This window comes from Chionomys nivalis, chromosome 20, assembly GCF_950005125.1.
Source record: "Chionomys nivalis chromosome 20, mChiNiv1.1, whole genome shotgun sequence".
NCBI lineage: Eukaryota > Metazoa > Chordata > Mammalia > Rodentia > Cricetidae > Chionomys > Chionomys nivalis.
This window is the reverse complement of record NC_080105.1, coordinates 45,587,092-45,611,387: the sequence shown is the minus strand read 5'-3', so window position 1 is coordinate 45,611,387 and position 24,296 is coordinate 45,587,092. Positions and strand designations below refer to the sequence as shown.

At 38.0% G+C, this 24,296-nt stretch overlaps 1 protein-coding gene across 1 annotated transcript in view; it reads left to right on the top strand.

Annotated features, from left to right (window-relative positions):
• Window positions 1–24,296, top strand: part of LOC130862629 (ankyrin repeat domain-containing protein 36C-like) — a 93,150-nt gene that overhangs the window by 1,847 nt on the left and 67,007 nt on the right. The window contains exons 3-13 of the mRNA XM_057752340.1: window positions 97–270; window positions 3,530–3,636; window positions 4,681–4,818; window positions 7,718–7,779; window positions 9,633–9,666; window positions 10,560–10,671; window positions 12,173–12,269; window positions 15,211–15,281; window positions 17,187–17,274; window positions 20,685–20,879; window positions 22,502–22,584. Of these exons, the coding sequence (XP_057608323.1) occupies window positions 97–270; window positions 3,530–3,636; window positions 4,681–4,818; window positions 7,718–7,779; window positions 9,633–9,666; window positions 10,560–10,671; window positions 12,173–12,269; window positions 15,211–15,281; window positions 17,187–17,274; window positions 20,685–20,879; window positions 22,502–22,584 (1,161 nt within the window). The remainder of the gene's footprint in view (window positions 1–96; window positions 271–3,529; window positions 3,637–4,680; window positions 4,819–7,717; window positions 7,780–9,632; window positions 9,667–10,559; window positions 10,672–12,172; window positions 12,270–15,210; window positions 15,282–17,186; window positions 17,275–20,684; window positions 20,880–22,501; window positions 22,585–24,296) is intronic.

Below are 24,296 nucleotides of genomic sequence, written 5' to 3'. Positions count from 1 at the left end.
GCTGCCTCCATTTACAGGTAGCTTGCTAATGAAAATTGTGGATGTTTACCTTGAATCCCTTGAGCTAACGGTCTACTTTTTTGTTATAAAATGCAGTCTGTCCAATGCTGGAAACAGAAGTGTGCGGCCGTTCTCCTGGAGCATGGTGCTGATCCGAACATTCGGGATAGCAGCGGCAACTGTGCGCTGCACTATGCTGTGTACAACGGGCACGAAGACATGGCTGCCCTACTGCTTGAATACCACGCCGATATTGAACAAAAGACCAAAGTACAGTTCACTGCATTTTCATCTCAAAATGTCTGAAATACATGTTTTTAATAGTGGCAAAGCTGGGGGGGCGGTCAACATTTTATATCTAGAAACCTAAGAATTTCCTGAGTGAAAATACTTGGGAAGGACTCAGCTGTAGAAGCGGTGAGTCTAACATCTGTACTTAGAAAGAAACATCTGACGCACAACTTTCTCTTACACATTTAATGTGAAATATTTGAGAAACCACTGAATCTGGTGAAGGTAAAACTTCCTCATTTTTCATCTTTTTCCTCACCATTTTCCTTGACCTTTCCAAAGCGGCCTGAGTAAACAGCAGAGTTTACTTTGGGAATGGCTGCATCTTAAAACTCGAAGACAACAAAAGCACTTATATAAATGGAAATCGTGATGCTCTTGACAAACTCTTGTCAAGAGGCCTAAGGTTGAAGAAGAAAAGACGTGGAGGGAAGTTAATCAGAAATGTGTATCTGGAAATTAGAATTAAATGAGAAATTTAATTCTGAGGGAATAAAGCCAGAGGAATTAAAAATAAATCAGTTATTGTGTGCTGATATGGCGTTTCTCCATGTTGAAGGTAGTAATTCGTAGTTTGAGCAGGAAAAATATCTAATTACAAACATGTCTAGGGATCAGTTGGGGACTCTGGAGAAATGAGGCTGGTAGTGCCTAAGCAATAATTATGTGGAGGATCAAACAGTTTGCTAGTATATTTTCTGGAAGAGACATCCACTTAGGTAAAGACTATACCCTGTCCTCAAATCTACCATTGCTTGCTGGGTGAGAGGCTATTTAAGTTTGCTTTTTGTTTATATTGAAATTTTGTTGCATTCTGAGTAATGTGTTGGGTAACATGTTTCCTGTTTTTAGTGACTGAGTCCTTTCAGTCAGAATGATGAAGAGAATTATCCATATCCATATAGACAAACCGAAGTTCTGTTTGCATGCCTCTAATTCTCAGATGTAGTTGTGTGGATTTTGATTCAGTACATCTAATAAGTAATGGGCATAAATCTCCGAAAACATTTCCTTGGAATTCTGAAACAACTTCTAGCTTAGGAAAGAAACCCCATATAGGTAACATAGGTATTCCTGGGTTCTAAAGTCCTGACATCTCTAGAGGATCTAGAATTTGACCAGATGTTGTTAGATGCTACTTCCTGCCAATGTGTCTTTCCCAATAGTGCTGCCCTAACTTTCCTTTTACTTTTGTGTTGAGAAGCAAAATATGGAGCATTATTATCAAGTAGTTTCATTTCCATCGCTATGACAAAATACCTCACAGAAAAGCAACTTAGGGGCAAAGGGGTTTATTTTACTTTACAGTTCTAGGTCCAGCATTTCTGGGAATTCACTGCATCGGATGCTTGAGTCCGTAACCTCTATAGTCAAAAGCAGAGAGAAGGGAATGCATGGATATCCACTTGCTCGTGTAGGGCTTGAATTCTTCACTCTTCCAGTTCTGGAGCCTCTAGCTAGGGAATGGTGGCAGTCATAGTAGGCTGGGTGTTTCCACATTAATTAAGACAATCTGCCATAGACACACACACACAGACCAACCCGATGTAGGCACTCCCTCCCTGAGATTCTCTTCCTGGGTGAGTCTAAGTTGTGCCAAGCCGACAGTCAAAGCTAACGTCACAATCAGCAATGACTACTGGCTTACAGAATAAACCACTTTTCTTGTAGCCATCAATAACAATACACCACTTAGAAGGTCTCTGACAATTTAGTAAGTAGAGGCTGTGTTTTTTAAAAGTTTCTTGCCACCACATTATTCAAATTAACAGAGCCAAAGATGTGAATTACAAGCAGGGTTTCTGTGTTTTTTTTTTTTTTTTTTTTTTTTTTTTTTTTTTTTTCCTTTTCCCGACAGGGTTTCTCTGTGGTTTTGGAGCCTGTCCTGGAACTAGCTCTTGTAGACCAGGCTGGTCTTGAACTCACAGAGATCTGCCTTTATTTTTATTTATTTTTTTAAATTTTTTTTTCAAGCAGGGTTTCTGTATCAGAAGATGGGGAACCATGTATCACCTTGTCACTTAAAGAACAGTTGTCTGTCTGGTAGCCAATCTCAGTGAAAGTGTTCAGTTGATAGCGCCCTGACATTATCAGTCTGGCATTGTAAGCACACATGCACACTTATGTGCACACACACACACATTACGAAGTCCACAGGAATCATTTAACTTCAGCTTCTATGTGACTAGTAATTATTTTGTGAAACCAGGAGAACTGAATACAAGTAGAATGTAAATTATCAAGGGCAGAAAGAACTAAGTATTACAAAGTTTATTTATTTATTTTTTTGAGGCAGGGTTTCTCTGTAGCTTTGGAGCCTGGAACTCACTCTTATAGACCAGGCTAGCCTCGAACTCAGAGAGATCCACCTGCCTCTGCCTCCCGAGTGCTGGGATTAAAGGCGTGTGCCACCTCTGCCTGGCATTTTTTGTTTTTGATTACATTTTGGGATATTGATCTTTCTAAACACACTTGCTTTGTACAGAGTCACTGGAAAACACCCCCCCTAGCAACAATGAAAGCACAGAAAAAATGGGCTCAAAGAGGCTTTGGCTACGCTGAATTTTCTTCGTGACTTGAACCCACTGTTAAGCTTTAGGAAATCTCTGCAAAAACCTGAACTTCACATTGCTCCCTAAAGAATGAAGCCCTGTCTCACCTGAGACTTGTACAGTTGGGTGCTCATGCAGAAGACAGCCATATTGTCTTAGATCCAAGTGTACTTACTTTAAAATCTTGCTATAGAAATGAAAATTTGGCCATCGACTCACTAACTTATGAACTCCTTTGCCATTGTGCGGGGTTTGGATCCGCCTGCCTCTGCCTCCCAAGTGCTGGGATTAAAGGCGTGCGCCACCACCGCCCGGCTGGGGTTTGGTTTCTTGATGTAAAGAAGATGCAGCCCCTATCCTTAAGAAGCTTTTAGCATATATGGGAGCAATCACATGACTTCAAATAATGAATGCTGTAACAGAAACAAATATTTGAGGTAGAAATATAAGTTTGAAGTGGGCACTGGGAAGGGTTAGGTTCATGTGAACACTCTTGGCAGGAGAGGAGATGTCACAGAGAGGGAATGGAGGAAGTGAAAGGCGGCACTGTTAGGAGGAAGGATGGCTTAGCCTCTGTGATTTCATGCTTTTATCATGTTTTTATTTGTACGGCCCTCTATAAGACCTTTAGGTAAGCTGAAAACATGTACCTTTTTGAATTAAAGATTGGTTTTGTTGTTTTGCAGGATGGCTTCACACCACTTTTGCTGGCACTCAGAGAAAAGAGGGTAGAGGTGGCAGAATTTTTAGTCAGAAAAGGAGCAGACATACATGTTGTAGATGACATGCGAAGGTAAAGTCATTTGAACGAAAAAGAACTAGAACATCAGTAGTATTCTGGACTAGTAACCACCACTCAGTTCAGAAACATGGCTGGTTGGAGGAAGAGGACTAACTCACAAGGATACAATGAAGACATCGACATGGGCATCCGTTTGGTCTGTTAGAGAAGAAAGCAATTGTTTGGAGTGAGCTGTACAAATAATATGTATCTTTTATTTGTGCAAGCGTGTCTCTGTGTGTGAGTCACATTGCCTCATAGTACTGACCGAAGACTGCTATTTGTAATCTGACTTTGTTGATCCTCTGATCTTAGGAACTTATGTGCTAAATGAGTTTCATTTGTTTTTAAAATGTATGAACTAGAGGTATGATATTTTTTTATCCACAGTAAGATTGTTAACCATCTAATGGTGTTTCCTTTTTATTTTTAAATTTTCTTTTTACTTATTTAATTGAATTAAAATGCTTTATTAACTCTTTGAGAACTTAACGCCATATATTTTGATCATGCTCACCCCAGCTGTCCACCTTAACTCTTGTCTGTTCATCCCTCATGTTCCTACCCTAACTTTGTGTCCTCTTGTTTAAAAAAATTAATAACGTATCTACCTCAGGTTGTGCTGCCCATGTTCTTCTAGATGTGGTGCCATCCACCAGAGCTTGGTTGACACACCCTTAAAGACACCTGACTCTCCCTCCCCTAGAAGCCGTCAACTGTCAATAGTTTTTTAGCTAGGAGTAGGGGCTCCCCAACCCATGCTAAGAGGTTGCCAGTGATTGGCTTGATCCTGTGTAGGCAGCCACAGCTGACCTTGAACACAGCAGACTTGCCAGGCCCAGAAGACACTGTTTTACTCCACTCCTTCTCAACCTCTGGCTCATAGAACCCTCTTGCATCCTCTTCCCGATGGTCCATAAGCCTTGAGGAAGGGATGCGATGTAGATGTCAATTCTAGACAGACAGGCTAGATACTAAGTTGGTAAGACAAATCTATGTTGATTTAACTGATTTCATTTATTTCATAATAGTGAATCTACCCCTCTGCTATTTCAGAAACACCTTGATGTATGCTATACGATGTGGATCAAAAGATATAGCCATGTTACTCCTTCAAAAAGGCATTGATTTTTTCTACAAGGATGTCTTTGGATGGACAGCGTTACGCTACGCTGTTGAAGGTCACTGTACTTTGTAAGTATTTCCATTAACATATTAATTACAGTTACAATGACATTCAAAATCGAATGCAACTATCACATCATCCACTTACGGTGTCATTGCACTGTGTGGGTGGTTTTAGAGTGGCAGTGACATAGCCCATCTAGCCAGCTAGGAATCAAGCAGAATAGTTAGGAGCAGCACTGGCAATGGAATGCTTAAGCTTAGGACTCCTTTTGGTAAGTGCTGAACAACAGACCCAGCACCTTACATGTGCTAGGCAGGTTTCTCATTTTACTATATCTCCAGTTAAGAGATCTAAAGACCTTTAACCTTATGGATATCAGCATTTTCCATCCCCAAATATAACCCCTACATATGATATACAAAGAGCATCTATATCTGGCTCTAGTCAGCTAGAGTTGAAGAACTAGACAAGAACAGAACTACTTAAATGTGATTTGCCCCCATAAGCTAATAGGGAGTGGCTCTATTAGAAGGTGTGACTTTGTTGAAGTAGGTATAGCCTTGTTGGAAGAAGTATGTAACTGTGGAGGTTTCATATATGCTCAAGCCATACCCAGTGTCTCAGTTCAGTTCACTTCCTGTTGCCTTTGGACCAAGACGTAGAATTTTCCCAGTACAATGTCTGCCTGCACACCACCAAATGCCCAGTTGCCATGCTCCCCACCATGGTAATGGACTAAGCCTCTGAAACTGTAAGAGATCACCTCAATTAAATGTTTTTCTTTATAAGAAAATAAAATAAAAAAAAGAGAGTATCTATTTTTGATTTTTTTCAAGTAGCTGCTTGGATCTTGAAATGCCCAGTTCAGTAGACAGTTGTGTTGCTTTCTTTAGGGAGTTGTTTTCTGTACCCTCCTCCTTGACTTCTCAGTAACTGGAGGGATTCCCAGGTTCAAGGAAGCCAATTTTCTTCGAAATGTCAGATGGAGAGGAAGGAAGAGGATAACCTATCATTCTTTGTTTCTGTTGGTTCCATCACTAATAAAACATGCCCTGAAATTTGTTAGCAGTTAATCTTAGCTACCATGTTGTCTATACTGAGCCAGACTTCTAAGCTTTTATGATAATATACACTCAGAACTGAAAGTTACAGTATCTCAAATTCATGTGTACTTGTGTTTTTAAACTCAGCAATATTCTCAAGCCACACTCTTCTGGCAATGGGACTTTTCTAGCTTCTACCACATACATCGTTAGCAATCTAACCCTTCCCACTCATTCAGCATCTCACATAGAAACCACCTGTTAGCTTTGACCTTTGTGATCAATTCACCTTGAGAAATTCATGTGTCTTTCTGATGACAAATATGAACTGTATAAAAGTTCAAATCATGCTGCAGAAAAATCACAAGGTTCCTCTATTGATTAATACCATACCCCATCATATAATGCACCAGAGCCTCTATCATGTCCTGGGCACCTTTTACTAGGTGCTTGGATGCCCTATATCAACCTGTCTAGGGTTGCTGTTGAGTTTTTCTTGGGCAGGCACTCAAAGGATTCTCTCTCTCCTTTTGTCTATAGTAGTAGCAATTTCCCAAGTTATTTCAGTCCTGATCTCATGTTTACAGAGATTTTTTTTTTTAATTCTTCCTCACAAAAAGCAGCTAAGCATGTCTCTGGATCCAAAGAACAGTTGGACTTAAGAGAGCAAGATCACATCAGGTTTCATTAGTATCTACATGCAAAAGAGAGTTTTGTTTTATGAGTCATTTGGAGATAAATACGATGATTTAAAATAGGCAGGGGAGGATGAAGAGGAAAGCAAAGAATCAGGTCTTGGAGTGGATTCACTTTCCAGGCATTTAGTTAAGGAAGTAACAAATCATAAAGTAGTTAGTGTCAAACTGTTAAACCATTCATTTTCTCTGAATCACAAGCCACAATACAAATTATCTCATAATTAAAACAAGGGCTTAATATTTTCCAAGCAGTTGTAATATTTGAATCTTCCACACATTTGAAGTTTGGAAAGAACTCAACATCAGAAAATACTTTGTTGTTTTATTTCCCTGTACATGTTTTAATACTAGCCAATAAAATCTTAAAAGAAACTCAAACAGCACAATCCTTATTTTTTACTTTTCACTTAATGTCTGTGGGGAACAACTTGTGCAGTAGTTGACGGCTGTTAGTTATGGAGTGGGGGTGATTTCTGAGATCAGGGTACTTCACTGCTTGTGAGCCAATCCAGTCTATGCCTTAAGCTTTATTTCTCTTATTTAATGCACTTTTTTACTTCATTTTTTTCTTCTTCATTATAGACTTAATTACAAGATTTAGAGCCCATAAATTTCAAGCATGGGGTAAAAACTTCTAGTTGGGCCTCTGCTATTTTCAGTAATATTCTCTACTTAGAGACAGGGTTTCATGGGCCCCATGTAGCTTTGAGTTTGCTATGTGTCTGAGGATAAATTTGAACTTCTTGATCTTTCTGCCTCCACCTCCCACAAGCTGTTATTTCAGGTGTGTGCCGCTATGTATGGTTAGGTGTGATGCTAGAGATGGAACCCCAGGCTTAGTGCTTGCTAGAAAACACTCTGCTAATGGAGCTATATCCCTAACCCCTGTAATATTCTTAAGAATCAAATATGCAAAAATGTTTTTTAAATAAGTGATGTAGGATGTCTTAACATCTAGTGGTTACCTGCCCACTGGGGTGTGGCCTCTTATACTATCTATGCCGATGTAGAGCATGTGTCCGGCCCCTTTTCCGGCCTCACTGTTCTGGTTGCGGAATTTGTTTTCTGATCTCCGTTCAAACAGAGTATTCTGATTTGTGAGTCTACCCCTAAATAAATAACCATCTGTTTCTCAATTCTGAGCTAGTGTGGGATTTCTTTTAAGTGTCCATCCACAAATAAGTATTAAAATAATAATTGTATTTATTATTTTCACATGACAGTAGACAGATGCTTCTGGATTTTGAGGAAAACATACATAATAACAAAAAAGATAATGAACCAGGTAAGTCTTATAACGAGTTGCTCTTTGCAGTCCTACCATACACAAAAATGTCGGACTAAGAAATTTTTCATTAAAAAGAGTGGAAAAATACATTTACCTTTATTTAAATTCTTTCTGGATAGTCTACAGTATGATCTCAGTTAATAATTACATGAGGGTCACAACAAGAAGCGTGTGACCTTGTCTCAAAGAAAAAAAATCACGTGCAGAGTCATTGAGGTAAACCCTGATATTGATCTCTGGATTCCACACGCAAGTGACATATGCACACAGACAACCCCCAAATCCATGAATATGTGTGTTTCATGGGAGAGAGCAAGAGCAAGTGTGTGTGTGTGTCTATGTGTGTGTCTCTGTGTGTGTGTGTGTGTGTGTGAGAGAGAGAGAGACAGAGAGAGAGAGAGAGAGAGAGAGAGAGGAGACGAAACAGAGACAGAGAGACAGAGAGGCAAAGACAGAGGGAGAGAAAAAAAGTAATCAGCATCTTTGTTTTTGTGGAACTAGGAATTGACTCCAAGATCTCCTGCTCTTTAGGTAAGTGCTATATAGTTCACTTTACCTCCAGCCCCCACTCCTATTTTTGCTCATAATCAGACATTCTAATGACAAGGAATTTTCATGTCAAAAGCCATATGTATTTATTAAATATGCTTGTTTTCATAAGATTCTTGTCGAAGGGGGTCACACTGTTACATAACTCACAGTTTTTCAGCTCCAGGACCAGGTAAGGACAGAGCAGCCTGGTATTTATAAACATGAAGAAAGACGGCTTTGGCTTTAGGACCATTTCTTCATGATGTTGATATGGCTTAACTGGTCTCAACATATGAATGATTGGGGAACTTGGAAGGTCTCTGTCTTGATGGCCTCAAAAGTCTGGACCCTGCACTCTGAGGCATGGCCATTCTTCTGCTCCGCTGTCACGTAGGGCATGCTCTGCCAGCAGAGGTTCTAGGCTTCCACCTCCAGGTGAAAGATCTGGGGTTGCCCTTACTTCCTGATCAGGAATGTGGCCACAGAGGAGGACATTGGTGAGGAACTCGGTGCCTCTTAGGGTACTCTTTCTTCAGGGACCCTCAGACACTTTATTTACATATTTTTAAAAAATGAAAACATTTTTATGCTTATGAAAACATGCCATGGGCATGCACATGAATCAGATTCAGGATGTGAAAGACACAAAGAATAAATATAAAGTAAAAAAAAGGGGGGGGATTAGCTAGAACAAGCAGCACACAGGGGACTCTTGAACTCTATTAGCATGTGGATGGTCTTTGCCTGGCCCTTGCACCTGGTCCCCTTTTGTATGAACCCGACCCCTGCAGGATGTCATATCCATAGATTAGTGTCATTGGGATAAGGAGAGTCATCCCAAACTGAGAAACTCAATGGATTACTTGGAAAATATCTATTCTGTTATAATAAGATAATTAGATGAGATTAGGAGTGTTCAGGGTGGTGTGGCTGTAAATTATATTCCCTTATTAATATTCCTCATGCTGTTAGTTCAGTTATATCATGCAGTTTGCTTGACACTCTCAGTTTATAACATAATGACCACATTTTAAGTTAGTCTCATATTCGTTTCTTAGGATTATGGTCATTATACACACACTGAACTTTCATAAACTTCATACATTTTTCTTACTCCTTGTGTTCCATAAATATTAACAACCGAAATGGTCTTAATGCACTGATTGCTCCTTCAGCTGTACAATTCATATCTACTGTACAAGATTGTCATGGCGTGTTTCCAAATGAATGTTCTCTAGAAAAATCAGAGTCATAGATTTTTAATATCTGATACTTTTCTTCCATCTGTTTAAAATGAATTTTATATTTTTATTTAGTAGAACAAATGGATTCTGGAAATGACTCATTGGCCAGGTAAGTTTTACATGTTGATAAAATATGTATGTTATTGAAGTGCTGGAATGGAAAGATGAGAAATAAATATTTGTTTAGCATTCTACTCTAATATATGTATATAATATATCTAAATATAAAGCACAACATCATGCTTTGTATTTAAAACACTGTTCTTTGTCATATTTCTTACAGTAGACAAAGTATATGCTATGATAGCTATTTATTCTTCACTAAGTAGGCACTGTAGCTGGGATCCCATGCCTATGATTTGACTCCTATTTGGCTTGGCTCCCTCATTCATGCTCTTGCTTATCCACAGGTTGGCAAGGACCTGGGTAGCCCTGAGATCTTGATCAACTCTATGTCAGATCAATAACAAAAGTCAAGTTTATATAGAAATTCCTTTAGGATTTTCTTGAGAAGTGCAGATACACCCCCAACAATTTGTCTAAAATTTTGATAATCACAGTGCCAGCCAGTACCCTGTCTTGAGTACCAGCAATTGTCTGGTACACCTTGCTTGGATGCACTCTGGACAATAGGAATGTGCCAGGAGAGGATGTTCTTGTCAGGGAGTGAAGACTATATCCGTATGCATAGCATGTGGATACATATTATATTTAACGCCTTTTTAGAGGATACTTGGAAATTAATTTCCCTACTTACTGATTTTTTCACTTTTGTTTCTCCTTTAGGTTTCTATACATACTTAGTTCAATGACATTTTTGTTTTACCTCCTCCTCCTCTTCCTCCTCCTCCTCCTCTCTCTTTTTATGGTGACAATAACCTTTTCTCTGTATCAACTTCTATGTTTTCTTTCTTCTTCCTTTGCTTCTGTTTTAAAAAATTCGGTCAACTAAAATTTTCAGAATTGTGCCCACCCATATTTGCTGCATACTTTGCTTTGTAGGATTTCCGGTTGTTCTAGTCCCGGGCTTCCCTTGCCTGTCTTGAAGGAAGATGAGTGTAGCTGTGACACCAAGGTCAAATGCCCCTCTGCGGAGTGCGCTTCCTTGCCCCAGGTTTGCTTTTGTTTTCCTCCCAAGGTTTAGTAGTGGTCCAGATGCCATTTTAGCACATGGAAAGTCAATCAGCAGAAATAAGATTGTGAGCAGCCACAGACAGCAATTGTTAATTGTGGTAATCAGTGAAAAGGCCTAGCAACTACTGGGAGGCTGTGGGGAAATGGGGTGAAAATACAGAGCCCAAGAGAAATTGTACTAGCAATAGGCTTCCAATAATAGAGAATATTTGAAATTTGGTCAATGATTATTTGGATAAACGTAGCTTACTGTGACTTTTATATTAACATGACTGATAATGCCCAAGTGAATCTTTAATATACTCAGTGTGCTATTATAGTAATCAATTTCCATGATGCCTTTAGGTTCAACAGCACAGGGCATCTAGCAGAATTTTTTCTTTACATTTTAAATTTATCTTTTAAAAAAATTCATGTTTCTTGTCTTTTTGATTTTTGTTATGTTTTCTTTTAAGGACGCTTTGAATTTTGGTATTCTATAATCTTTTAGAAGAGTGTGTCCTCTATTTTTATCTTTGATTCTGTATTTAAACTTTAACAGTATTAGAAATGTGAAAATCTAGAACTTAAAAATCTGTTTCTCAAAGTTTGTATTATAGGGAATATTGGGCATTTTCTAAGCCATTTTATGAGGAGTGCCAGGAAAGCTGCTTATGTGGTCAAAGTTATGTTTTGCTTCAAAGAAAGTCCAGTTCTGTGGGGCTGTGGGGGAGGAGGGGAGTTGGGAGTTGAGAAGGGAGGGGGAACTAGGGTAGGTATGTAAAATAAAAAAAATTAAATAAAAGAATTACATTTAAAATCCAGTTCTAAATGCAGAAACTCATACTAATCACATAGCAAAAGTTTATTTTCATATTTTAAAAAATACATTTTTTTAGGTTATAACTACATCATTGCCCCATCCTCTTTCCCCCTTTCAAAGTCTCCCATGTACCTCCCTGTTCTCTCTTTTAAATTCATGGTCTCCTTAAAATATTGTTGTTACACAATGTCTCTGTGTGTGTTCCTAAACATACAAATATAATTTTCTCGGTCTGTATAGTGTTGCTTATATGGGTAACTAATTGGTCTGTTTTTCTCTGGGGAAGACTGTTTCCCCCTCTCTTAGCATCCCTTGTTGCCTGTGTTTACGCATGCACATGTTTAAAATGCCCCCTTGTTTCCAATGTGAAATCTCAGAGTTAGGTGCTATGCCTGTAGCTCCTCTCTGGAAGTATGCACGGAAGTAAGAGTCTTGCCTATGAATATTTTTTTTTCTATAAATTGCCTTGTCTGGTTTGTGGGATTGTTAGCCCTATAAAGTTTGCACAGAAAGCCACAAAGATGGGCCTGATGTAGAGAGGCATGTATAAGGTTCGATACTGAAACACTGAGATTTTAAACACATCCTCCTTTTTTTTGTATAATTGCTTAGAAAATGACCAAGTCATATATCTTCAAGCGATAAAATTTTATGCAACTAATTTTAATATTAATTTTAGCAGAGTATCTCTGAGAGTGCTCCTCTGAGCTGTGCTGGCAGTTTATCTTCGGCTATAGACAAAATATTTGAAAATTCAGCAAGAAGAAAAGTGGCAGGTATGCTCCTTATATCACAGAGGTCTCATTTTGGAGAATGTGGTTTATAACACGAGCATTGGTAATGTAATAGCCAAATACTGGAATTAATTAGGAAAACTTATGCGAGCTTACTTCAAATGACTTCAACACATGTGTGTTCAAATCAAAGATGAGGTTATTGCTGTTCCTTTGCAAAGTGTTGGGTTGATGGAACGCCAAGACGTAGGAACCTTTAGTCTCTCATTCACCTCTCCATAATCACCAGGCACTGAAGAGGTATGTCAAATTGATACCAATTATCAATAATAATAAATAATTGAAAATAGAAGAACATGCTATTCAAAATTTAAAATCATTGTTATTTTCAGTTGTTTATTTTTAAAGATTTATTTTATGAGTTCTTTGTGTGAGTAAAGTACCAGTGGAGGCCAGAAGAGGGCGCTGAGTTGTCTGGAACTGGAGTTGTAGATGGTTGTGAGATATTAGTGGATTCTGAGAGTTAAGCTCAGGCCCCCCTGCATGCTCTTAATCACAGACCTATCTCTCTAGCCCCTACAACTATTTTTAATTCAGGGATAAAAGAATTTGTTTAATCATAGCATTTTCACAATACATCCTTACTGTGTTCATGTTTTTCCCCATGAAAATCTCTTGTCCTACCCCATCCCTTCTCTTGGTGTTCTTCTCCAAGAATAATACTATCTCTGCTTTTATGCCATTTGTATATATGTAAGTCTAGATGCTACACAGGAGATAAAACACGTGAGATTTGCCTTTCCGAATGTGTCTTATTTAATGTACATTAGCTGTCCTTCAAACAGTTAACACAGCATCTCACTATTCTAATATGGGAAATAATAAATTTTATGAGTTCTTCTGTGCCATACCAAAATTGCTATTTTTATGACATTTTGCACAGATATTTTTCTGAGTATATTTTACTCATTCTTAAATTTCTTTTCTCATCTGTGTATCTGGCATTTTCAGGGCTAAGAAATTGTGTAGGAAGTGAATGCTTTAAATCAGAAGTTTCTTCTTTCATGTTTTATCCCCTAAAGTTTGCCTGATTTAATACCTATAACCGTTAGGGACTTGTAGGGCGTAATTGCGAAAGCCCAAGGCTGGTCTCCAAGTGTAAAATAGTAGTTAGGTAGCTGAGTGAATTGCTATTTGCCCGTTGATTCACTTACCCAGCAATCTGAAACACAAGAGCCTCCCCTTTAAGACACAATTTCAAAGACCTCGTAAGCAGCACAATAATAAATTAGATCTATAGACAATGTTCATTTTATTATAATTGGTCAGTTTATTGGTTATGCACATCTCTGTGTGTTTTAAATTGTCTGTTTGTATTTTTATGCCACTATCTCATTATTTCATGGAATCAGGTCTAACACAATAAATTATATAATGTGATATGACATCACTTGTGCCTTCCCTTTTCTCCTAAGCTAAGACTATCTTTTAGACTCCAGTTGCTCTGTAGTGGCACCAGCCTTTGCATGCAACATCACATACGCATTACAGTTGCTTCATAAACGTTTTTCACGTCATTTATCCGGAAGCCCAGACTGCACTGTGATGTTATTGCTTGATGACTTTAGTAGATTAAAGAATCAATTCATTCAAAACAAAACACCAACCTGGTCCCCACACCCTAGTAAGATGTGCACTACAAGCAACTTAAACTGAACTCCCTTTATAGTTCTCTCAAATGACAAGTCTACTTCTCCAAGCATACAATCCTACTTAAACATTTATTCATTTAACAAAATTGTTCTGTACTAGATGCTGATAAATTTATAACTAAACATTCCTATAAACATTCCACCAGTTATGGTCTGGATAGTGTTTATCTTGCCCCAGTAATTTCTTATAAAACATCTACCTCCATTTATGCAATGCTGTGCACATTCAACCTCCAATCAACTTGCGAGTTTGTCAAGCTAACATTTTGAAATGAAAAGGTCCAACCTTCTTAAAATTCTAGAGAAGGCTTTCATGACTTACATCCAACACTGTATCCTTAGCACAAGCTCCACTCTTGAGTTTGCTGTGAAATTACTAGACTGCCGGTGGTATCTTTTCTAATAATCTGCTTTTAGATTGTTCCCTACCAAACGTCTGTCGCTCACGTTTCTTCTTTCATATACTTGCAGTTTCTTTACCGGTGTCTGACTAACCTCATATTTTAAGTATCAAGCTGGTATCATGCTTAGAAAAAATACAGTAAACAATTATTGAGTCAAATGTAATAAAGACTGCTTACACTGGAATGGCTGATTGTTCCTACTTGGGTAGATAAAAAGGAATCATACATGTAAATAAATAATTTGAAGCTCTAGTGATAAAGATAAAGTTGAAAAAAATCAACAAATACTCAGACAAACACAAGAAAAAATTTATCTGTATAGGAAGAGCCATAACTTAATACTTTATATGGCAAAAAGTATTAAAAGATGAGACAAAAACTGTTAAAATGGTGGACAGAGATAATCAAATATAGGGAACAGGGTAGGAAAGACGAAGGTGTGGAGAATGATGGAACTTTTGTTTAGAAAATAATTAGTGGATTATTTTTAAATGTTCGTAGTAGAAATAAAGAAGCGCGCACTCGTATGCATTCTGTTCATTACTGTGATGATTTTAAGTTTCACTTCTGAGGGCTCGCTTATTTCTGTTGGGTGGTTGAATGTATGGAAGAATCTCCAAAACGCTTCTTACATCTGGAATCTGTCGAACTCTAGTGTTGACCCAAATACTGGTGATGACTGGAAGCAACGCTTTTAAGAGCTGTATATTCAGCTAACTGTGAAGCTGGATACAAACTAATTAGGGAAATTCAAAATGGAATTTTTATGAACACAAGTTTTAAGATACCTCCATCTATTGCTATAAAGATTATTGTTTTATGTACGATGTATTAACAATTTGTTTAACTAAATATATTTATTAGTAGAGCCAGACTTAGAAGTGACATCAGAGGAAGATCACAGTAGATTTGATGAGAGGGGAAGTATCCACTCATTGGTATGTAAACATAAATTAGAGTTTCTGGTAAAAAAGTTTTTCTTGTTTAAGAACGTTGTATGAAGCCAGGCAGTGGAGATGTATGCCCATCACTTGGGATGCAGATGCAGGTCGATCTCTATGATTTCAAAGCCACACTGGTCTACAGAGTGAGCTCTAGGTCAGCCAGTCCTGCTGCAAAGAGAAACCATGTCTTGAAAAATAATTTACACAGCATTAAAGGGGTCTGTAGTTAGCATGGACTGTTGGTGGCCGTGGATTTTTAAATTTAGAGAAGATTTTTTTTTTCTGAGAAGTAACTTCTAATGAAAGCCCAAGTGGAATCTAATCAAGGTGACTACCTTGACAGGAGGAACGTGTCTTTAATTTCTTTAGTTGGCTCTTAACCTGTGTAACCAGGAAGTAGGGCGTGGGATACGTCTCGAAATCATCACGTTACTCTTGTAATATATTACGTACACAGAGATGCGCAGCTAACGGAATTGTGCAGTCAGTCACTTAAAAATTCCTTCCTTGGGAAAGGTTATATAATAATACATAGTATTTGTGCAATATTATCCAGCCATTCCATAGAGAATTTCTTTTGAAAATTTGTTACTTAAATATTTTTAAATTAGCATACTAAATAAGAGGTTTCATTATGGTGTTTTCACAGTAGTTTAGGCTGATCCTCCTCACCTCACATCACACCCTTCCTTCCCCATTAGTTCCCCTTTTTCATTTCTCGTAGATTCTATTACCCCTGCCATTTTCTTAGAGTCTTTCCCCCTATCTCATGGTCCTCTTTCTAGTTTGATAAGCTTTGCCTATACCCCCCCCTCAGAATAATAAAAATTAGACGCTAGGATTTGCTTCTGAAAGCATAGCTGGGATTTGTTTTTTTGAGTATGGGTCCCCTCACTTCATATAGTAACTTTCAAATAAATTGACGTTTTTGAAAACTTCGCGACTTTCCTTTCTTTATGGCTGATTTAATTCCATTTTGTATCTCTACTGCATTTTCATTGCTTGGTTTCACTCCACTTTCCCCTCTGTGAGGGCTGAGTTATTACCTTCAGTTTAGGTTTCTAGCAATGTGAACCACCTCACTGTCAGAATTTCGTGGTGATGGGCGGCTGGAGTTCTTGGATATACTTCACTGGTGAGACCTGCCTCAGCATGAGCATATTGGTGCGGTTGGGGTGCATCTGGCTTCTTTGTAGAGAAAAGTCTTCATTTTATTTCTGTTTCCTATGCTCTGCTCATTTCACTACTAGTACTTCCCATCACTTTCTCCCTCCCTTCTCATGGTTATGGCTTCCAATACGCCATCTTGCCTCTGCTCCCCAACTTGCCATTTCAGACCATTGTCTTCTCCAATCAGCAAGCAATTTTAACAACAAAATACAGACTTTTTATCCCTAATTTATGTGAAGAAACTTCATAATTATATCCAGTTCTGATTGTACCAACAGTAGTGTGTGATGCATATTGCATCAGATTCTAAACTGCCTTTTGCGTTTTAAGTGCCCCAGATATTCAGTGTTGAGTCCATAAAGTGCATTTATGAGAAGTTGTTTAAGTATGCATTTTCTTTTAAAAATTCTATTATTTTTGTGGGGCATGCAAAGTAGATTTTGATACATAAAAGTAAAATATTGACTAAACTATATAAACCATCTGTTACTATCTAGCTGTATGTGCTTTTGGCCTTCCATGCTGCTTACATAGTCAGTGACCACATGAAGATAAAAGTTAGAATGGATCTGAAGAGCACTATGAGGCTCTATTTTCAAATATTTTAGCTTTTATTATGTACTCCTTTTATATTCAACTACATGTGATTTTATTATATGAAATTTGACACCTTCATAAAATCGATTGGGAGGATTTTGTACAACTCATGATCACTCCTTATTATAACAGAGCATCTATGAGAATCTTCCGAATATGTCTGGCAAAGAATCTGTGGAAGCAGATTCAAGAAGAGAAAAGACAAATGAACCAGCAACAGGTAGGCAGTACCTTTTATGGAAAAGTCATTTTTTTTCAAGACAAGGTTTCCCTTTGTTACAGTCCTAGCTGCCCCAGATCTAGCTCTTGTAGACCAGGCTGGCCTTGGACTCACAGAGATCTGCCTGCCTCTGCATCCTCAGTGCTGAGAATAAAGGCTTGCACCACCTGGCAAAAAAGTCATTTTTTTGTGTGATGCTTGTTTATGACAGGAGGCTGAAGTATGCTACTAACCAAAGAAAATCATCAATAAATGTCGAATAAGGAAAACTGATAATGTGTTATCAAGTTTCAATGAGAGTTTGAGAGTATCACTAAGGAAGGTGAATTTTGAATTATATTTCTAGTTTTCCTACTACCATTTTTCTCAGCTCTTTATATGAAGAATGATAAGGCAGTGACAATAAGGAACAAGTATGTTAGATGCAGTGAGGGTTAGTGTCTGAGTTTTCTCTGGATAAAGAACTTTGAATGAAACAAAATACAGGAGGTGGTTTATTTAAACTCAAAATGCCAGGGTCAAGCTCATGCTAGAAGTGAAGTCACACTATCAGGAGCTGGCTGCTCATATTATGACCACAGCCAGAGATGAATAGTGGATACATACATCCTGGTGTTCATTCCCCTCTTCACGTAGACAGCCCAGTCTCCCCTGCATAGGGAATGGTGCTACTCACTGTGGAGGCATTTTACACCTCATGGAATATAACAAAGTTGAGAAGGCGTAAGGGAAAAGTTCACCTCTGCTCCTCCCCAAGCCACCACAGCCACCATGAGGGTCAGTGCCAGACCTTGAGAAGGAGCTGAAGAACCTGCAGACAGAGAGTGGCATTGGATCCCTTTGTGACACCCAGAGCGGGAAAGCAAAGGGAAGAGACATGGGTGTCTTCAAGAGGGTCAAGGAAGGCTGCAGTCTGTGCAGGTTGCTTTGTTGTGGTTGAAATTAAGAAGCTAGGTTTCAAGTGTGACATCCAGACATCCTAAGAGGAAGCAGGAGACCAAGGAGGCAGAGAAAACCCTGCCTACACTGGGCTGGCCCTATGTTGTGGGTTTTGAAGCACCAAACACCAATTACTAGATAGTGAAAGACATTTCCATTCTAGTGGACTCCTACTTACCTAACATGTCTGCAGCAGGGAAAGTATGCTACATACAGGTTATATAAGTGAGCCTAGTGAGGTCACCCATCCACAGAGGAGGAGTCTGACTTGAAAGGTCCTGTCATCTACCTGCTGCAGAGACACCTTTCTGAGGACCTGCAAGGTGGGGCATCCTCTGTGTCCAAAGTCACCTGGCCTAGAAGTCACTGATGGCCAACAGTTCATTGTGCACTCATAGGGAACAACTCTGAGAGCTTCTGGGCTGGAGTTCACCCATAGAACTATCCAGAAAAGCTAAACGTGTCCATTGGAAGAGTTCTCAATAACTCTATAGTTGTTTTTAGCTAAATAAATAATCAGCCTCTGGCAAGCAGGCCAATGTAATGTGGATTATCTTTACATAGAGAGCACCCTTCCAGGGAATTTTAGGTTGTGCCAAGTTGTTAATTAAACTGAAAAAATAAAAAATGCAGCAAAACAGAGTAATGTATTTGACTTGTGAGGAAAATGTGTCGTGAGTGCCTAGATCTCAAGATTGTCTAAAACTAGAACAATGTGTTCCTTTTATATCTTCATTGGTGAGAACCCATTAAGGATTTAAATACTTGGTTTTTCAAATCCATGTCTTATTAACAAAGAACAATATAACTGTAACAATTGATCCACTATATATATATATATATCTTATATATATATTCCATTCGTAAGCACCATCACTTCAGAAGGTAATGCTCTATAAGTGAGAATTCAAGAATTGGAAAGAAGAAACTCATGGGATTAGATTAAAAGTCCATTATAAAGTTTGTGACTGCTTATCTAGTCTCAGTTTGGGTGATGGCAATGTAAATTCTTAGAGCAGATTTCAAATAGACATGTATTAGCTTTTGGAATGAAGCTGTGTTGACCCCAGCTTCTCAAACTTTGGTGAGTCACCTAGATAAACTCTGCTTAGTCCTAGGTAGGGTTTTGTATATTATGGAAAGCACAGTAGGCCCCAAATAAGGTGTACATTTTGCCTTTACTTTTGAGTTTGTTCTTACCCAGAAAGAAATAAACAAACATGTATGGAAACTGGATAATTCTATATGATTCTTAGGATACTAAGTCTGTGGAGCTCTATAAGGTTATAAAATATAATTCTTTAGTTATTAACTATTCTTGTAAGACAAAGATGAATGAAGTGGTCATAATGATCCATAAATTATATAAAATTGAAACAAGATTTATAGGTAGTCTTTTAAAGGAAAGATTGTCTAGGTAAGAGAGAAATGGCCTAGAAGGCATGGAAGCTCATGCTGAGGAGACACAGAAGAACTCACTTTAGATGCTATCAGTGTAGTCTCGGTCAAACCATATTACACTGTTGCGTTTCTGCATACATTATTGGAATCAGGGAGTGTTATTACCCACCCAGAGGCAGGAATGAAGCAGAAACCATGGAGAAACACACTGTGTACTCCTTGCTCCTTATGACGTGTTTGGCTTGCTTTCTTATACAACCCAGGACTATCTGCGAAGAGGTAGCACTGTTCACAGTGGGCTGGGACCTCCTACACCATCCACCAATTAAGAAAATGTACAACAGACATGCCCGCAGGGCAATCTTTTTTTTTTTTTTTTTTTTTTTTTTTTGTCGTTTTGTTTTGTTTTTCGAGGCAAGGTTTCTCTGTAGCTTTGGTGCCTGTCCTGGAACTAGCTCTTGTGGACTAGGCTGGCCTTTAACTCACAGAGATCTGTCTGCCTCTGCCTCCCGAGTGCTGGGATTAAAGGTTTGCACCACCACTGCCCGGCTCCACAGGCCAGTCTTATGAAGGCAGTTCAGCCAATTTAGGTTCCCCCTTCCCAGGTAATTCTAATTTGTGTTGACAAAACAACCAACAAGCAAGGCTCAGAAGTCTTCTGAATTATATACTGTTCCATTCTACAATGGCTTTGACAGTTGATATAAACTCAGGGTCACTATTTGCTTCTCTGATTAGCAGTCCCTTTCCTCCTCATTTATTAGCATATTCATAGTGTTATATTGCCTTTTGTGTTTCTGCTATAGTCATTACATAATAACCTCGTTTTGAAAATCTGAGCAAGTTTAATCAAAACTGGATTTCAATTTTTCATTAGTGTATATATTTTTCATGTTATGATCCCAATGGGACACAAAAGCAAAATAAGCCAATTCACAGCCTGGGAAGCCCAAGTGTAAATTTATCATTTGCAAAGGTAGCCAGGGGGGCTGAGTTCCATTCAAACTCTTTATCAGTTCACGATTGATTGACTTATCATTGATCATCTCTTTGTTTTTTTTTTTTAATAGAATCTGGGGAGGAATATTCACCCTTGATGGTAATAGCCTTTATGTTTTCACTTTGGATAATTTGCATCACACTAAATGAAATGTACAATTATTCTTCAATTGTTCCTTCAAACCTCTTTCAGGTTATCAATGAAATGAATGATTCTGTTCTAAATAAAGCAGTAGAGATGAAGGAAGCATGGAGTATCCAAGAGGGTAAGTTTTGTGCTATCAGTCAGTTAGTCTGGAAAGATAAACTCTAAATATTGGAAATCTCCACGGACTTTTCACTCCTATTAGATTAGATGGAATGGCAGAATTTGTGCTAAATAACACAGCGTCATTGTTGACATAGGTTTTACAGAAGACATTTCCAAGTTGAAGGGGCTGGTTTGGAGAAGCAACTTGAGTTCGTTGTTTCTACTTTTGTGTCTCAACACGGTCATGGGTTCCTTCAGCATCAGAAATTCTATGGCAAAAGACAAACTTAACAAAACCATCTTACACACAGCAGGCTGCTCATTTCGTATCCCTTCATACCCTGTCAAGTGATGAGTAACATCTAACTCTCCATAGAACGGTGCTTGTAAATTTATTCACTTAATAGAATTTGTTCCTTACTGGGTACTGATAACTTTAGAACTCAGACTTGTCTGGAAACTTCCACTCAGCTTGAGGCTGCTTTAATTTAGATTTGCAGCGTTACCGTCGACTAAATCATTCTCATCCACTTACTCAAGGCTCCCTCACATTGGCGTCTCTGCCGCATTTAGAGCGCTCCATGCCCACATCAAATGATAACACGGACTAGTTTAATAAATATCAATGTATAAGCCTCGTATAATTATATATGTTTTCATAATATAACTTCCATCCCCATCTCTGCATAGAGCCATTTTCTTGGTCTGCTCACTTAGAGAAGTGACTCTGCTGTGTATAGTGATGATGATGTTATTCCTGTCACCATATTGCTACACCAGCACACACCCTATTTGGTATTCCAGTATTTGCTGTTCCAGTATGTCGTGCTCTTGCTGTTTTTTTTTTTTGTCCCAGTAATCATTTTGTCCCAATAATAGTAATTATTGCTGTGTATGCAAGAATAATACACCAGAGCACCTATGTAGTCCAGGGGCAAAATGAATAGATATATAAAGAAATAATTTGCAATCGTAATGACAAAGATACAAAGGAAAGTAAACAAAAGCACCAAGGGAAGTGTTGTAGAAAGCAAGAGTAATCACTCAGGCAAAGAGAATCAAAATGAAGAAAGACAGCCTATGACACTGAGTGTTCACAGAAGAAAGTCAGCCTGTAGGAATAGTGACCGTAGCATTTCAGCTCTGAGTTACATTAACGCTACCTTAGGGTAACTAGAAAACGATCTTGTCTATAACCAGTCAGTTTTACCAACATAAATCTCAAGTTCTCCAATTACACAGAATGAGTAGTCAAAGAGGAAAGTGCCCAATAGACTATGAAATGTGACTCAATGCAGAAAAGTATGCAGTTATTATAAATGATTTCATTTATTTTTTTTTTCAGTTTGGTTTCAAAAGTGTGTTTGTTGGTGTTTAATGGAGTGATTGTTACTGACCCTTTGAGATGTGTGTGTTGTATACATGACACACTTGATTATTAACCAATAATACACAGAAGCTTTTGATAGTTAAATAAGTCAGTAGTTTTCTTGTTGAAGAGTAAACTTATCTGAAGATTCTAGTTAGAAAATTAAAAGTCTAGTTGGCATTGTTTCTAGCATTTAATTTTTTATATATGCAATAATCATTATCATGTTATCTAAATGTTTTCATGGTTTCTTTTAATCACATGCATAGACTTGTCAGAAGAACCAGCGGTAAAATTGACATCAGAAGAAGAATCAGATAGTTATGACAGCTTTGAAAAGAATCCACCACTGGTAATTAAGTAATTAAATTTGGATTACAAACTGATGTTTCTCATTATAAAATAATGTAAAATGGATCAGAGAAAGCTACTTTTCAAACTGCCCTCAGAATCACTAGATCACGATTTAATGTCTAATTTAACACCATTTGCTTAGTTATGGAATCCAGAATATTTTTAGAATCTAAAAGTAACAGATAAACCCGATCCTTGGATATATATGAAAAAAAATAATTTTCATGTTGTTTTCCCTTCTTATGGCCACTTACCTATTTAAAGAATAGATCAAATTTCCAAGAAACTAAAAAACCGAGGGTTCCAATGAGTAGTCAGTACTATCAATGTGTAAGTTTCGCTTACTCATTTTGGTCCTATTGTGGGAGATAACACAGGCATATACAATTAGTCCCACTGCCTATAAAGAGAAGGTACCTTCCATTAGGGACAGTGGTGCTGTGCTCCAAACAGTAACCTTCAAGTTCATTATACTTCAATAAAAGGAGGCAGAAACTACATTAAAATGTTACCCAGTGGCTTTACTGAATACTAGAGTATTTCAGTACTGAACTTAGTGCAAATTGTCTATGAGTTTCATGTCAGTGTCTAGATGTCTAGTTTGGAGGAAACAATTGAAAAGCATATGCTGTTTGAATTTGTTAGTGTTTCAGGCCTCACAACAGTCATTTTGCTTGAATGACCTTGAATAATTTCAATTACTGAGTATCAGCTAAGAAGTAGGCAATTAGGCACTCAACATACAAAGTTATGACAAAGCAAAAAATAGAATCAGTAAACACTATTTTTTTCATATACTGTCCATACTTGATGTCAAGATAGGAAAGATTGATGTATTCAGATGTGATGGCACACTCTGGTAGGATGCCCTGAAGAGGCAGATGTGGGAAAAGCTGTTTTATTTACATTTATAGTTGGAATGATAGCATGAATAGAAATAAAAGCTCAGGGAAGACATTTATAAATACAGAAGGACATTTTGAAGAGGAGAACAGGAATTGTCATAGACTTATTAGTTGAGTCTCTCTCTCTCTCTCTCTATATATATATATATACATATATTTACATATATATATACAGATATACACACATATATAATGCAAATATTTAAGTTCATAAAATAATACATCGCCTTATGTCCTTTTCAAACATCTTAGTGTTATTTATCTCTCCATCTTTCCTCTCTCCTTGTAATACACATTCAAAGTCAAAGCACTGCCCTCTATTTTCTCCATTGTAACTCTTGTCTCCTACTATTCCCATCTCTATATCTCCTTCTCTGTTCTGTCCCCCATGATCCTTTTCTATCACTGGAGTGTGTTCTACCTACTACAGCCACACCCTTAAGGAACACTGTTTTTCCCTCTCCCCAAACCATTAACTGTCCTTAACTCTTCAATTAGGGGAGAGGACTCATAAACTCATTCCCAGTCCCTTCGAGAATACTGAACAGCTTGCTCTTGTTCCAGCAATTACAGCTATAATGAGTTCTTAAGTATAGCTATGTTGTCACATCCTGAAGATACCATTTTGTTCTGGTCCTCCCCAACCCTTGGCCATGACGATCTTTCTGTCCCCTCTTCCATAATGTTCTCTGAATCTTGGGGAAGTGGTGTGATACAAACATTTCATTTGTGTTTGAGCTCTCCATAGTTACTTAGTTTTTGTACTATGACCAGTTTTGAGTCTCCGTGTTAATTATAATCTACT